The sequence below is a fragment of the Acinonyx jubatus genome, chromosome B1 (genome assembly GCF_027475565.1).
Source record: "Acinonyx jubatus isolate Ajub_Pintada_27869175 chromosome B1, VMU_Ajub_asm_v1.0, whole genome shotgun sequence".
NCBI lineage: Eukaryota > Metazoa > Chordata > Mammalia > Carnivora > Felidae > Acinonyx > Acinonyx jubatus.
In genome coordinates, this window is record NC_069382.1 from 149,184,881 (window position 1) to 149,202,449 (window position 17,569).

Sequence of the window (17,569 nt, forward strand, 5' to 3'; positions counted from 1 at the left end):
ACACTTTCATGCTTCTTTTATGATTTTTTCTCCAATTCATTTCTTCCTTTTATCCATTTCTTACCTACTTGATTCAAATCTGTATAACCAAATTGCTGAAATAAAGTTATTCTGTGTTTTAAATTATATTTTTATTAAGATAAATGTAGTTTCACATGAAGTTGTAGGGAATGATGCAGAGTGAACTCTTGTACAATTTTTTTAGTTTCTCCCAATGGTAACATTTTGCATAACTATAGCATAAGATCACAATCAGGATATTGACATTGATGCAATCCACCAATCTTACTCAACTTTCCTTGTACCCTTTTTTATGTGTGTATGATGTAGGCGTGTGTGTGTGTGTGTGTGTGTGCATTAAATTCGATACAATTTGGTCAGTTGTGTAGGTCTTTATATCTACCATCATGGTCAAGATACTTCACAGTGCCAACACCATAAAGTTCCTTCGGGTTGCCCTATTATAACTATACCAACTGCCTTTGGGAGCAGCTCCTATCCCATAACTAATCACTGACAACCACTAATTTCTAAACATTCATTTCTAAAATTTTGACATTTCAGAAATGTTCCATAAATGGAATCATACAGTATGCAACCTTTTAGTTTAGAATTGACTTTTTTCACTCAGTATAATTTCCTAGAGTCTGACACAGGGCTCGAACCCGCGAACCATGAGATCATGACCTGGGCTGAAGTCAGATGCTCAACTGACTGAGCCACCCAGGCACCCCAAAGCTGCACATTTTTTAAAAAATGAAAATGTATTATTGAAATTCTTCCTCATAGGCCCTTGATTTAATTATCTAATATACAAAACTATCTGATTTAAGTGAACGGTAGAGGAAAAAAGGTAAATGTGAATGTTTGTGATTTGGCATTATTAACAAAATATTTTCATAAAATGTATTAATCATTTGAAATTTTTAGTATGCCATTAAAAATATTTTATTGCAAGATAATATCCCATACCTAGGTGCATATTTTAATATATTGTTGGATTAGATCTTGTCAATTGTTAAAAATGAAGCATTTGACAGTACTAAGCACCAGTATTTTTTTTTCTCAAAATTAATAGTTTGGTTAGCCAGAATTTGCCCTGTTTTTATCCCTACCTCTGATTAATCATGCCCCCTTTCTCCAAAATGATATCTCAGAGTTCCCAAAATGGCCCATTGAGACCAGAAAGATTTGTTAGAATTTGTTTAAAAGGGCTTTTGAAGTCTAGATGGAGAATTTGGGAATTTTTTTATAGGTAGTAGGCATTTATTAAATTTTTGATCAGAGAAACATGATCAAAGTGATATTTTTGGATGTTTATGTGAACACATAGAAGGCAAAGGGAACCTTTATAAAACCAGTGAACAATAGTCCAGTAGATTTGAATCAAATAAGTGAGTGTTGGACAAAAGAAATATAGTTTGTGGGGAAAAAACAGAAGAAACACAAAAATGTTTGGTAATTAATGGCCAAGTAGGAGTTAAGAAAAATTCAGTGATAGTTAAAAGAAACCAGAAGAAAAGAGATCAAATTAGTCTGGTTTGTGGTTTGATTTATGGTGTTTATTTATTGATGTGTTTTTGTTAATGTCCTTGGGGTGGATGTGGTATAAAAGTGCTATTTGTATATGAAAATGAATGCAAATAAAAGGAAAGTAGTTTTTGTTTTTGTTTTTTTTAATAGGGTCATGCTTTGAAGTGAAGTAAAGTAAGAGTTGTAAATATAAATTTGGGACTCATGAGCTTAGAGTTAACTGATGTCATAAGCATAAAAGTACCCATAAGAGGTAGAGAGAAAAGGAAGCAGGAAGGGAGAAAGACAGAAAAAGATTAAAGAGTAAGGAGAGAAGTGTGGAGGATCAGGAGCATTCATCAGGAATTGTTCATGAAGAAGATGTAGGGAGAGAATGTGGAGCCAACGGAACTGACAAAGTAGTGCTACAGTGTGGCGGAAAAGGGGAAAAACGCCTCATCTGATGTTCTATAAACCAAGACGAAGCAGAGCCTCAAGGTTGAAGTTTATGTTCAACAAAGGCAAATACCTTATGATGCGTAGTAAAGTAAATGGAAGAGTACTCATTGTGTTTAGCAAGAATGTCATGCATAGAACTCAAAGGCAGAAGAAGATAAGTTGCAGAGGGAATTTAATAATGTTGGTTATCAGATAATAATAAATAATAAATAAATAAAAATAACAATACTGCTCTAGATAACAATCAAGGTGTTAAATAGGAAAGGATAATTCGATAAAGCAGAAGATAACAATATGTAAAAATAATATCTACTAATTATTTAAGGCTGTCAATAGTCGAAGCACTGTGCTAAATATTATCTCTAAACAGAATTATAATGATCCAGGAAAATTATTCCTGTTTGGAGATTAATGAAATGAGCCTTGATAAAGTTAAATACTTTGCTTTGGCCTATATCCCTAGTAAATGTTGGACCTGTTTTCAAATTTAAGTTGAACCAACATCAGTAAGTTTAGGTATAAGGATTTGTTTCCACTAAGAACAATTATCTATTCAGGCTTGGAGGTAGCAGACAAGTAGCCTATAATTGACTCCTGGATAAAAGATCTCCTGGAGGGAGACCTTTGAAGGACCAGGTCTTGGAAGAGATAGGAAGGATTCTAACATTGGAGTTAGGTGAAGCAAAGGAAACTACATAACCATCCAGTTGTATTTAACCATAGAGTTCAGACTTGATTGCTCTTTAATCTATACAGTTTAACATTATTGAAACATGAGAAATCGTAATAGATTAGTGTTTTGAGAAAATGAGGAAGACTCATTATGATGATTTTGTTAGGAAATTAAGAAGAGAGAATAAAAAATATTGGAACAGCAGGTTAGAGCCTAATAAAAATAACATTGAATGTATGTGGACCATGTCTGCATGATTTTTTCTAGAAACATTGCCTCTTGCCAAAAAGAAAATTAAAGAACCGAGAAAAGCAATGCTATAAGTAATCTGAGTTTAGAGACTAATAAAGCAAACCTTGGGGAAGGTTACTAGTGATAGTGGAGTAGCTTTGCCCTACGCGTTAATACTGCTCAGCAGTTTTAAATTCCCTACCACAGATCTCAATATCAGAGAATAAAGGAGAAAATCAAGATAAAGAACCATTGAACTGCAACTATTATTATCCAAGAAAAGGGAGGGTAAGAACATAGATTTAGACTGTCAATAAGAGTCTTTCTTGTACATGAACAAGCTACTAGTGATATTGGGTCTGAAGACTGGTCTAAAAGATCAAATTGTAGATCAAATGCAAGAAGTGGTCAGAGAGTAAGTCAATTTTGGTTTGAAAGAATCAAGGGAGAGGTGACAAGAATAGAAAGGGAAGTGTTTGGATGTCCAAAACTATTGGTGGGGCCAATAGCTGGTAAAGGGTTCTAGGAAGCAAAACAGGGAAATTATAGTTGTTATTACTCTTGACAACTTAAAATTTGTTAAGAAGGGTAACTAATGCCACTCTGAATTAATCAAAGTGATGATTTTGTTAAACAATAGCATGGTAGGTATCTTATTGAGGGTTTCTTGAGAATATTTGTAAAATTATTTTTGCTCTGTAGCATTCTTATTCTAACACAGTGCAGATATCAGCATGAAAGAAATATCTCCATACTTATTTAGGTACAACTACCTTAACAGGTCCGTATTCCTTTTATTATGGTAATTGTACAGTTAAAATATATAATATTTCATCTAAATCCATGTATTTAAAAAAAGATGATGTAAATGAATTTAATCTTACTGTAGACTTCTCAAAGTTCTAAGTGTATGTCTTGATATTTTTCAAAAAGGAGTCCTATATATAAAGTATACTCACGGATGATATTCTGCTAGAAATTAAGATTTTTAAAATTATATTCAGAATATGATATTAACTTCACTGAAGCCATAACCGCAATATTTTGGACTTCAACGTATGTCTATGGGAAAAAAACCCTGTCTGAGGTGTCAAGATTTTTCTCCTAGAAACAGCCACATGCAAACTCTAAAATGTCAAATCTCGGATACTTAGCACCTCCTGTTTAGAGTAAGGGGTTTGGTATTAAGGACTAAGTTTCATTTTATCTTGCAAACCTAAGATCCCTAGATAAATACTATGCAAACAATTACATTCATTTTTTATGATGACGAGGAAATAATCAGTGACTTAGTGATTCTTTCAAATTTCCATTTGGAGAGTAAATATTTTCTCCTAAAGATGTCTTTTCAATTACACACCATTGAGCAGAGATATTAGGGGGAAATCTCGGCCAAGTGTGGGTGAATTGTTTAAACCATGCATCGATTACCGACTATTAAGCAGCTCTTATTTGAATGCATATGATCTCTTTAACCGCGGGCTCCGTTTTCTGTGTCTTCTATCAGCAGTTGCAGCCTCCAGCGATCAAAGCCAGATTCCTATAATTGCTGTGTCTGTGACAGTGGGAGTCATTTTGTTGGCAGTGGTTATCGGCTTCCTCCTCAGTGGAAGGTAAGAGAGGAAGCTGTGATTTTGAACTTTTGCAGCTGATCTCTTCTTTACCTTGATCTGACCATTTGGCTGTTAAGCACATCCCAAAACAAATCAGACAAATATGTCAGTAGATAACCACAATATAAGAGATATTTTTAAGCCTTGCCTTGTCCATACGAGGGCTAACATTTAAGCACACAATTTCTCCCTTCCAGGTATGCTCTCTTCACAAGAGTGATTAATAACTTGGTATTATTGATTCTATCTTTAACCATATTTTTTCTGATACAGTTTTTTAAATCTGATTTTGTCTCAAAAATACTTATAGTCATTTCACTTTTAGTGTTAGGGAAGACCTATGCCTGTGCCTGGTAGATACATAAGAATAATACTAATAATTCTACTTAGCCAGGATTCTTTCCTAACAGGGTGATGGATATGAAGCAGACACTCTGGAAAACAGAGAAATAAACAACCCTTTTTAATGACTGCTTTTATTTTCAGCTTCTGGATGATTTCAGCCCGACTACATCAATCATAGTGTGTACGGATTCGCAGTGAATTGCACTGAATATTGTATCAATAGATACATTAACATGTGTGTTGCACATCTACATTCTTTATTGTGAACAAAAACAAGAGGTAGAGACCCAAGAAGAACTTCTGTAGAAAGTATTTCCTGACACTGAGCTGAGCATAATCAACCTTCAAAAAGATTTTTAAAATAACAAGCAAACTGGGGCGCCTGGGTGGCGCAGTCGGTTAAGCGTCCGACTTCAGCCAGGTCACGATCTCGCGGTCCTTGAGTTTGAGCCCCGCGTCAGGCTCTGGGCTGATGGCTCAGAGCCTGGAGCCTGTTTCCGATTCTGTATCTCCCCTCTCTCTGCCCCTCCCCCGGTCATGCTCTGTCTCTCTCTGTCCCAAAAATAAATAAACGTTGAAAAAAAAATAAAATAAAATAACAAGCAAATGAATCAAAGCATGAGCGCACTGTATCCCTACCACAAACATGTTTCCATTTTTCAGTAGGCCACTGTCAGAAGGGACATTCAGTAATTAGTGCCATCCATTTGAAAATGTGTTGGTGTTAGACTATTGCAGAAAACTTGATGAGAGTCTTCATGGAAATATTTAGACTTGCACAAATATGTGAAATTGTTATGTAAGGTCCAAAAAAAAAGGTCAGGAAATCAATATTCATATTAATTTTGTTACTGTTCTACTTACTTACTTTTGACTCTTCAGGACATATTCAACTCATAAATATACAGAATTGGGCACTTTTCAATATACTGCATATTATATTCTGAAAAGATTTATAACTATAGCCTTAAATTACAGTAATTTATTTTCATAAAACATTGTTGAATATATTCCTTTGAACATCCTTTCTTTTTGTATATGAAAATTCCTTTTCTTCTAGTTCCTGTTTATTTAAGAATGTTCAAAATTTTCTTAAGAATGTGTATAGAAATCCATCACTTATGTTTAATGCTAGAATAGCAGTGATGCACTTTTAGAATTTCTAGGTAGGAAGCAGTTTGTGTTCTTTTGAGGACAGCTAGCCTATTGGACCAGAAAGCTGGCTGGCTGGTACCCCACTGTTCGTTTTTCTCTGAAGTCACCTGGGGAGAATGCTCTGATGATGTCCCTGCTTCCTGGGAGATAAAAATGTTGTCATGAAAACTTGCTCAGGTTTTGGTCAAATAAGATAATTGTCTGGTAACTGTTAAGGAACCTTCCACGTGATATGAGTCTTTTCTATCTCAAAAGGGTAGATAACTATGATACAATTGCAGAGCTGGTTTGTAATATCATTTCTTTACTTCTGACTGAGATATGAGTTGGCTTCTTCATTTCCAATAAATCCGGAAGTGTTAGTTATAGTTAGGGACATGGGGATTATAAGAAGATGTTGTATTTGTTATGTCCACACTTAGAGGAAGTGAATAAAACAGAAGGAAAGATCAAGGTCTAGAGTCCAATAAGTCTGTGTGTTTGAGGGTTTATTAAAGGACAAATCAAATATATATAGAATATATCTTATTGTATACTTAGCCACAGTATATTTATTTAACCTAAGTATTATTAATGTGAATTTACTGATGACATTCAGCTATGGATTCTTGCTTACTTGTATGTGAATCAGCCACTATTCTCAAAAATTTTTCTTCCCCAACACACACACACACACACACACATACATATATACATATGTATACAGATACATATGTATCTGTAGCATTAGATGAAGTGTTTGAGAGAAGATTCAATTTACCCATTACTTGGTAACTGAAGGATAGCAATGCTCTAGTGTCCATGTGCACACACATGCACCACATAAATTCCATATGTACTTGGATTTGCTGCATGAGAATAATTAAATTTTAGTGTAATTTCTCAGTTGTACTAGAATCACAGCTACACCCAAGATACAAAGTTTAATTTTTAACAGAACTAAATCTGTGACTTGCTAAGATAATTTTTTGTATACATTGTCTTGTAGAAGTGCATTACTTTTTAAAAATAGCAATACCTTATGAATTTGTGCATCATGTATTCATATTAAATTTTTCTTAATGGTACTTCCTATACAGGGACTAGGAATTTCCAACTTAAGGGAAAACAAATTTTATCCCCCAAACTCTGAGATTTATATTTTTTTTACCAGCAATTTTTTTGCACGAAATTTTCATTACTTCATTTTTTGGAATGGATATTCTTGAATTTAAGGGGGCATTTGTCTTACGATAAAAACATATCTGGCCATTTGTATTTTTCATGTATAAGTTATTTTATGTTGTTTTACATAAGTATACTTATTCAAAAGCTAAATTAAATGATTCTTAAAGGTCTTTGTCTATCTCATTCAAGACAATGAGCTTCATAATTTTTGTCTGGACTAAGAAAACCATATCCATCTCATAGTCCCCAGTGTCCTGAATTAACTCAATAAAGATTTGTCAAATAAAGGAAAACATAAATGAAGAAATGTGGCCAAAACCTAATAATATGTGGGAGATTATTTATGAATACTGACAAATTATTGAAAAAAAAACTGTTCTAAGAATGGTCTGAAGACATTGAATTATATATGTTTCTCCCTCCTGTCTTTGCCAAAATATGACTGATAAACATCCACGAAAATATGACGACTTTATTCTCTCACTCTGAACTTTTTTTTGTCACTTTTTAACCTCTTGACTATATTAAAAACCAGATATTTGCTCCTAGGTAGAATGTCTTTTAATTGCAAATAATTTGACTCCTCAGTGGTGATAAAGTTGAATTAATTTTTATATATTGAAAAAATATTAATATCACTTGAATGTAATATATATTGGAAATTTATATCGTTTGGACCCTGGAGAAAGTATGTCTTGAAGACACATATTCACTGATGATTTGTATTTCTATTCAGACCAGATCAAAAAAAATGAGGATTATAACATATTGAATACTATGGGACTAATCTACTTCAAAGAAAAAATTATCTTTTTTATTCTAAAATAAATTTAAAGATAAAACATAAATCAAATATAGAGACTTTCTAATCTTTTTAGGCTAAAATTGATTACACCGAAACCTCTTGGAGTCTTTCTACTTAGATAGAGTTTAAAATAATATAGGCAAATATCCATCTTGAAGGAAAAAGTTCCATTTAAAAAAACAGAAAGAATTATAACACCTTAGGATTCTATCAATCTTAGAATTTGTGTGATCTTCCTGTTTAAAGGTGCTAAATATTCCATAGAGCATTTTCTGCAGGGTTTAGATTCTCGTTTTTACTTTTTTCACCATTAATTTTAAATGGATTTTTTATTGCAGTACAAAACAATTGACATGTCCTTAGCAAACTATGAGCTAATTACCCTAGAATGGATATAAATTAAACCTCCTGATATGCACAGCATGTTGTAATTGTTTTTTAATCTTTCTCTTTTATCAGTAATGACAATGCACATTGATAACTTTCTTATTATATACTAAGTTTATTGAGTTTTTCCCCTTATATATACTACTTTATAGATATAAATTATTTTTTTTCAACGTTTTTTATTTTTTTTTTATTTTTGGGACAGAGAGAGACAGAGCATGAACGGGGGAGGGGCAGAGAGAGAGGGAGACACAGAATCGGAAACAGGCTCCAGGCTCTGAGCCATCAGCCCAGAGCCTGATGTGGGGCTCGAACTCACAGACCGCGAGATCGTGACCTGGCTGAAGTCGGACGCTTAACCGACTGCGCCACCCAGGCGCCCCTAGATATAAATTATTTAATGAACAAACTTTTCATCACTGATTGTCATCTCCACACTTCCAGTTACATGTTTGAGAAAGTCTTTTACAGTGTCCTTCTTCTATCTTCCTTTCCTTTAAAGATGATCTTGATTATATTAAGTTACTTTTTTTCCACCATCTCCATTTCAAGCTTGAGGCCTAATTCTTGATTACTGGATACTTCTTAACCTGATATAAAGCTTAAATTAACAGGACCTACTGGTACTGAACATATAAAGGAAAACATCTTTCAGTGTAGAGAAACTATTTCTTCTTTGAACCTTGGTCAACATAGACAACCTGGTTTTAAACAATATATTTTAATACTTTGTTTCTGATCCCATATTTATTACACACTCATGAATTTATTTTTTTAAGAAAATTGCAGAGATTTGATTTTTATTTCAATCAATGCCACATGTATGCTCAGGAGTCAAAGATACAAACATTATATACATGCACTCCCACACATTTCCACTTATTTTTGCATGTAAGTACAAAGAAGTTAAATCTGTTTACCAGTTTTAAAAATGGAAAACAAAATAAAAAACCTATGGGGTAGAAGAAAAGGTAGAAGGATTTCCTCAAGCTGCTTAACCTTGGATGTGATTTTAAGATTACTAATGTATGACTTTAATACTATGATGCTCCTGAGATTATAAATTGAGTCTGAGTCACGGCTTGTTGTAAAAATGATTATTTTCTCAGCGAGAGATCTCCCCTTGTTTGTCCTGTTCGTATTCAAATCCTGTAGCTCCATGTATGACCGCTAACTCTTATTTCTCTCTTTGTTTATTAAACAATTGGAACTCAATTGACTTGAAATGTCTCATAGTTTTCTGAGGCAAAAATTCTTCAGTGGATAGTGTACTTGAAGGCTAACCTATCAAAATTAAGATACTGAGACCATGTTAGAAATTTCAAGGAAAAAAAAAAAACTAGTAGATTTAGGTAAGATGTTGCTTCAGGGTTTTTTGGGTTTTTTTTTTTTTTTTACTTAAAAATACTATTAAAATTTAGCCTTTTGTAAATTGGTTCAAATCTCTTAATGTATAACACGTTGTAAATGACATATTCTTCAGATATTACAAACATTTATTGAACATCTGTTGCACATCAAACACCAAGATAAGTCCAGGCATGTGAAATAAGAAGATAATGTTCTTTTCTCAAAGTGTTTCCACTTTAATTTCGTGGTCAGATCAATGGACAGAATTTCATAAACAGAATTACAACAGCTATGGATAAAAAAGAGGGTTTAAATTAGAATCCTCCTAAATGGTAACTTTTTTTTTTCTTTGTACCACAATGGTGATTTGATTCATTAACTAAAAAAAAAAAAAAAAAAAAAAAATGAGTTCTTATTACATGCTGTCACATTTCTTATGTTAGGAAAAACAATGGTTAAGAAAAACAGTGGTTTTGATGGTAAAATCCACTGGACTTAGAAACTTTCCTTCAAACTTATTTGGAGTCAAAATAAAAAAAAATATGCAGGCATTTTGAGTGTAATTTAATTCAGACAAGTGCCAGAGCTCTGCCTACTTTTGATATCAAAGCATAAAGCTTCCTAAGTGAGTGATTTTTAAAGGGCATGAAGTATTATAAAACCTTCAGAGAAGCCTCTTTGCCTAATGGAATAACACAGTAATAATGTTGGTAATAATAAGTACAATAAGGTCTAGCATGAATTACATACTACCTACTAGGCATTGTTCCAAGGGTTGTACGTGTAATATTTCACACAACTATGTCTCAGTATTAGTTCTACCTTCAATTTATGCTTGATAAAATTATCTTCTTTCAGTTTCTTGACCATTGTAAAAATGGTGCAGGCTTGAGGCTTTTGCACTGGCTCTTCCTGTGGCCTAGAGTTCCCTTGCCCCAGAGAAGCACGTGGCTTCCTCCAGCTTTCAAGTCTTTACAAAATCCCATCCTCTCAATCGAGCTAACTAAAATCATAGCCCATGATTCCTTCTGCTGCATATCAGATCTCTCTTACCTTGATTTGACTCTTCATGACACTTAATTGCTATTATATTACTAAAAGTATATTTCTTGTGTTAATTTTTTGTCTAAAGATCCAAGATGGCAGAGATCCTTATCCATGGGTTATTTTTTTTTCCTTCTGAGAAAATGTCTAGAACATAAATTACTATATACAGTTAGTTAGTGGGGGCCTGGGGCTTGAATGCAGCTCTTAGGACTTAGTTCTTCATTAGACAGCTTCCCCCATGACTTGTAAAGCATTAAACTGTATGATTTTAGTGAAACTCTGAATTCTTGTATACAAAGTCACTAATTCTCTATTGCCAAAAATAATGGTATTAATTAACGTTTAAAACCTTTCCACACTGATCAGCAATATATAATTCTATTTATTTATTTACTTACTTATTTACTTATTTATCTTGAGAGAGAGAGAGACAGACAGAGCAGGGGAGGGGCAGAGAGAGAGGGAGAGAGAGAATCCCAAGTAGGCTCCACCCTGTCAGCACAGAGACCAACCTGGGACTTGAACTTACATACCATGAGATCATGACCTGAGCCTAAATCAAGAGTAGGAAGCTTAACTGAATGAGCCACCCAAGTGCCCCTAAACTGGTCAGTAATATAAATAAAACACCTTTTAGAAATTAATGCCAGTGATTTCTTGACACTAAGGTAAATAAATAATATATTGGATTTTAATGAATTATTCACCAGTCCTTCACTGGAAAATTGTACAGATAAGTTATTTATTCTAGAATCAACACATTAAATATCACCAACTTTATGACCATTCCTCATTTTGTGAAAACTGATTAATTTTGCCTCTGTGTTTCCTCAAAACTGTTTTTTTTTTCCCAACTGAAGTACTTTTAGCTCATCATTCTATATATGTCTCCTCTGATAGATATGTGCTCATCATGAATAAACAGATTATAGTGTAGATTCTCAGTGAATGCCCAGTGATCTCATTATTGGAGGAATGAAGTTGGAGTTCGGGATTCCTGAAAATACCTTCCAGCATTACCACTATGTTTTTTTTTTGACCTAGACTCCTTTGCTTGCATATGACAGAAGCCAAATTCAAAGTGACTTATTCTAAAAGACAATTATAGATCATATAGGTGAAACATTCCAGAGATGTATAAAAAAAAAAAAAAAACCCAAATCCAAAGTACAGACACTTATTGATCTAGGTACTAAGATACTGTCTGCTATGCAATATGGAGGCACATGATTGAAGAGTGCTATGGCACAAATGTGATATTTAAAACCACTCATCAAAATGAGGTTATTTGGATGGAGCCCATCAACACTGACACTGAGAGTGGAAGAGAAAGATCTGGTGAAAGCAGACTGAGGAGTGGCCCTTGAGATGGCAGGAGACCAGACAGTTATTGGATCACTGAAGAAGGAATGGTCGCTGTGTTGACCCCAGCTCTGACTTTAGAGTTCTTGCCTTTCACTCTCAGAGCCCATATGGTACAGGTTCTGACAGGAACCTAAAACCCAGCTCCACAGACTTAAGTCAATTGATAACACTTGAGACCTTAACTAAGAAGAGGATGGAGAGGTTACACTGTATGACCCAGCACGGTAGGAGCTCACACCTGAATCTGCAGACAGGGCCAGTCTCATACACAGCATAAGAACTGAAAATGTGGAAAGAGGCTCTCGCTCTGTGCCTTTTTCTTATGCTGCATTTCATTTCTCAGTATTTAAACCTTACCCACATGTCAAGATCTACATTCAGCATCATGTTCTATCACAAAATCTTCCTTAATTCTCTTAGCCAAAGCCTTTTTCCTTCCAATGAAGTCTCAGAACAATATATCAGTAGTTCTCATGAAATTTAACACTTTCAACTGCAAATTATAGTATATTGAGTAAACATCTTTCTTCTTCAGTAAGTGAAAGATAAAAGATAAAGATTTCTGTGTCTCTCCACATAACCTACCTCATAAATTATTGAATTAAGGATAAACCGTACATCAGTCTCCATTTGAAGTGCGTTGTCTCGTTTTTTCCTATTAATGTTGATAGTTTGGAAAATAAAAACTGTTACCAACACTGATAAGAGTGTAATAGAATACCTAACACATAAATGTGCTTTCTTCCTGATACTGAAATTTTTGCGCTATCACAAAATAAATGCAGTGATTTCAAAGAAGTATTACATAGGAAGAAGAAGTTTTCACTAGCTTATATTATTCATTCGACATCTGGGCATCCAGATGCCAGAATGATGATACACCTGGTAGCATCAAGTGGCGATAGTTTTTATTAATAATAATGTAGGTCAACAGGTTTGATTTCTCTCCTGATTCTCTTCAGATTATGAGTATCATGAATATGTTAGTATATTTAGCGTTTCTAACATCATTACGATTATGTAGTTTCAGAACTTGGTACGTTTTGGTAAGAAAAATATTGTGTGGAAATATTTTGTCTCATTCTATCCTAATTTAAAATAATGATAAATAGCCAAATATTTATAATCACACATGTAAATACTGATTTTAGGAAAGCTCTCATTAAAAGCAAATCTCAGTGGCTTATGAATTAGCAGATGTGACTTTATGAAACTGTAATAAATCCAGGCATGTGTATTGATTTAATATCTGAGAGTTGTTATTCCTTCTATTTTCTCATGATTACACACTTTTTTCTTCAAAGGCTCTGAATCAAAGATAATTAGAGAGAAGATCATAATTTATTAATAACTGACAAATGGGGATCAGGACACAGTAGTGCCAGAAAGACGAGGAGCATAGCAACAACTAATTGCCCACTGTGGGAAGTAAATCGTCCTAGGAAACTGAACCCAAGAGAGTTACTGGTTCAATTGCTCAACATTATTGAATATCCCACCTGCGACTTCTCACAGATCAAACACGTAAACATCACGGCAACTCTCAGGAAGTTATATTGAGGCAAACATTTTGGAGGAAAAATTCTATGACACGGAGATAAGTTAATATCATTGATTTGCAAAAAAATAAATATTATTATAGCAAAGAATCTAAAGACTCAGATTTCATCAAGTATGAAGCATAGAGCAGGTCAAAAGCCTAATACAAGAGAGCAAAATACACTTTTTGTCTGAAGCTCTATTTGCCCAAAAGCTCTATTTCTGTAAAATGTGAAAGAGAAAATGCTAGCATGCCAGCAGACACTATGCTCTGACAGAGGACTCTGCTAGGTTTCTGGGAATCTTACTACATCTCTCAGAGCCCACACAGGCTCTCACAGGAACCTGATATCCAGCTCTACAGAGAAAAATCAATAGCACTACGCTATGCCAAAGGGTAGCCCATCTATTCAACAAAACCCCGTTAATTTCCTGAGCCATGTCTAGGAATATATCCATCGCTGAAAAATGAAGCAAATGGCAGTAAAATGTTCCAAATGATTTTAAACTCCAGCTAAAAACCCCATTTGTTTAAGATCTGTGCTCTTTTTAAAAACTTCCATAAACCTGCAAAGAAAGAAATGTTTCTAATGGATTAGCAACTCAATTTCAAACAGCTGCATTCTTTATTGTGCCATGTAGAGGAATTGACTTCAAATATATCTGATGTCTGTGGTAGTTTTAGTGCTACAAAACATATTATATCCTAATTATTTTGCTTACCAAAATTCTTTTTACTATCGCTCACTCCTTGCTTCTCATTATTTCCTACTCTCCTGACTTTTTAATCTCACAGAAAACTGGCATACTCCCCTGTGGTGGGTCTTCGGCATGCATTTGCTCTGAATAGTCTACATGCATTACTCCGCTCTCTTGAAGCCATCAATACTGCATAACATCCGCGAATTGTAATGATTATTTGGGGCTTTTGTTCTTTAAATCCCTGTTTTATTTGTTTATTTTTTTAAATGACCCGTTATCTTTTCTTCCCATTCTTATGGTCTGGCATTGGGTTCCACATCTCTATCATGGTCATTGTTGAGTTCTCTTGAGCCAAGTTAGATCGAAAGGCCAGAAAGATGGTTGAAGTTTATTGTAGGTTGTTTGTTTGTTTGCTTGCTTTTTGCCTGCTCTTCACACTGCCACTTCCATCTTGAAAGACAAGATATCAAGTGGGGAAAGTGGGACCTCTTTGTGGTGTTTAGTGAAGGAAAGACTGTCTGTTTTTTAGGTGTTCTTAGGATGGTCTTACACCAACATTATCATTCGTCTTCAGTGTCTCTCCAGGCTGAAGCTTTCATAGGATTCAAAAATTCTCTCGAATCTCGCAAGCCCCTCTTCTCCACCTCCAAGAGCTCTCCATACCTCTGGCATTGAGTGACCCTAGTGCCACTTGGACACTTCTATGCCTATTTCATTGATTTTCCTGAAAGAAATGTGCTAGGCATTGGTTTAAACTGATTATACCCATAGGTGATATATAAATAGTGCCCACGTTAAAAAAAACGAATCTGAGTTTCAGTTGAAGTCATGTAATTTTGCTTGTTTATTACTTTACTCATTTAATACTTTGATTGATACTTTCACTATTTCGTACAAAGAGGTATCTGGCACAGATATGGAGAAATAGTACACAAAAGAATGTAAAGTAAACAGAACATCCAATCACAGAGCAAATATTTAAACAAACATGTTTAAAAATATGTAGAAATATAAAATTAAGCGAAATATTTTCTGTTAATATTATTTTTCCTAGATACACTAGAATCTTACTATAAATCCCCACTGCTAAAGTTGTTTGTGACATCATATATGCCAGTAACACATGCTACTTTTTTAAGGATACCAAGTTCAGCATAAATATTTTAACAGTGTAGATATTAAATCTGTAGAATTATTCTGGTTTTCTTAATTTTCTACAAGTATAATTACCAGGAAAAAGCCAATCTACAGGTTCAATCATCCTCAGGAAAATGTTAAGGTGAAATTGAGCCACCCAAAATGACTAATTTCTGTCCCATCGTGAAAAAGATGATGTAAAAATCTAACAAGTTATCATCAAATCAGCATGAATTTAATATGTACATGATAAGTAATGTTGAACTTTGATTATACATAAATTTTGATGAGACAAATATATGATAAACCAGAATTTTACACTTGTATGATGTTTTCTAGTACATGAGGACCTCTTGATGATTTATTTTGATGTCAATATCTGACTCTTTCTGATCTAGTCCTATTCCAGCTCTTTCATGTGTACATATTGTGGTCTGCTAGATTTACCTCTTCTCTAGTCATTTGGAATGTCATGGCCAAGATAAACCCAGCATTTCTTGGAATCTGAAAAAACTATAATTAATCATTTCAATGCTAGTATAATTAATGCATTTCAGTGCTAGTACATACTCTCCAGCTCCAATAGGAAAGTAGCTACTTTTTTTTATAGTTTTATAATACAGTAATTATAGATCATTTTTACTCCAAATGTTTGTATTTTTTCATCATTTGAAAATTAATTTAAACCTTATGGTTGCTGGATGTTAACCAATGGCATATTAGTTTTTATTTATTACTTATTTTTTTAATTGAAGTATAATTGACATGCAATATTATACTAGTTTCAGATGCAGGACATAGTGTTTCAACAATTATATGCAGTATGAAATATCCATCCTGGTAAATCTAGTTATCATCTGTCACCATACAAATCTATTACAATATTATTGACTACATTTTTTATGCTGTGCTTTTTGTCCCCATGACATTTACTTTATGACTGGATGTTTGTACCTTTTAATCTCCTGCATCTATTTCATCATCCCCAGCCCTCCTCCCCTCTGGCATTTTGAATTCCAAATAGATGTCTATTTTACCACCTAATATTTTTCTGCCCAAGTTCTGAGGCTTGTAAATGTTCATTCCAGAAATTGAAATGGAAGGTCCTTCTGAACATCTCATCTCTCTGGTTGGAACCTGTGTAGTTTGGGTCCTTTGTTTCTATCAGTTCCCAAAGCCAGGGTGACTGGAACCAGTTGCTATGTCTCCAACCCTTTGAAAACACTCTACTCTAAGGGAACTCCTAAATAACCTGATTTGGAAGTCTATCAGGGGATCGTCTCAGTACATCATATGTCCTGAAGTGACTATCACTGTCAATCCTGCTTCCTTCCATCTGCTCACCCACTGTATGATAATTCCTTAGACCTCAAATATGCCAATTGCTGGGCTGCTTTAGCAATGCTCCAACATATCTTTGACTTTAGATTAATGGCCATTTCCTTACATGAACGTCCTGATTTTTTTGACCTTACCAAGATCTCTTGCTGCCAGCCTTTTCTATACATTTCAGTCTACTTTTTACACTGTGTGTTAGTTAGTTGGCATGGTTACAATGATTGTCCTAATTTCTTACTAGCTGGTATTTTATTTATGCTTGCATTTCTTAATTTTCTGATTAAAAATTATATAAAATATGCAAGACAAAATGCAGGAGGAAAATTAATCATATTTATCCACCAGAGGCAATCAATATTCATGTTTGGCCATACATACTTAAGATCTTTACATATGTATAGTTAAGTTCATAATTTATAATTTTATTTTCTGTTTTTCTTTGACGTAACATCATCATATAAAGTTTTCCTGTGTAAATTTTAAAAGCAAAATTTAGGAAGTCTTTGATATTCTAATGTCTAACTTTTCCCATATGCTGTCCCTTTGGTTTTGTTTGTTTCTTTTCTTCTGTTGTCATTGTTATGAGGGAGAGGGGTTGCTATTTCAATCTTTAATGTCCTTAGAACATATTTGTATAGTTCAATGTAAGGATAGTGAATACGAATATTTTTAAGATTGTTGATACAAATTGACAAATGTATCAAATGACAAATGACAAATTGTAAATCATTGCATGAATTACCA

General features: G+C 34.0%; 1 protein-coding gene across 10 annotated transcripts in view; it reads left to right on the top strand.

Annotated features, from left to right (window-relative positions):
• Window positions 1-17,569, top strand: part of EPHA5 (EPH receptor A5) — a 336,378-nt gene that overhangs the window by 250,212 nt on the left and 68,597 nt on the right. For 7 of the 10 annotated variants that reach the window (XM_053217288.1, XM_027057636.2, XM_027057647.2 and 4 more), the window contains one exon: window positions 4,383-4,488. In XM_053217288.1, the coding sequence (XP_053073263.1) occupies window positions 4,383-4,488 (106 nt within the window). The remainder of the gene's footprint in view (window positions 1-4,382; window positions 4,489-17,569) is intronic. The other 3 variants (XM_027057664.2, XM_027057642.2, XM_027057655.2) reach the window with 1 other exon arrangement.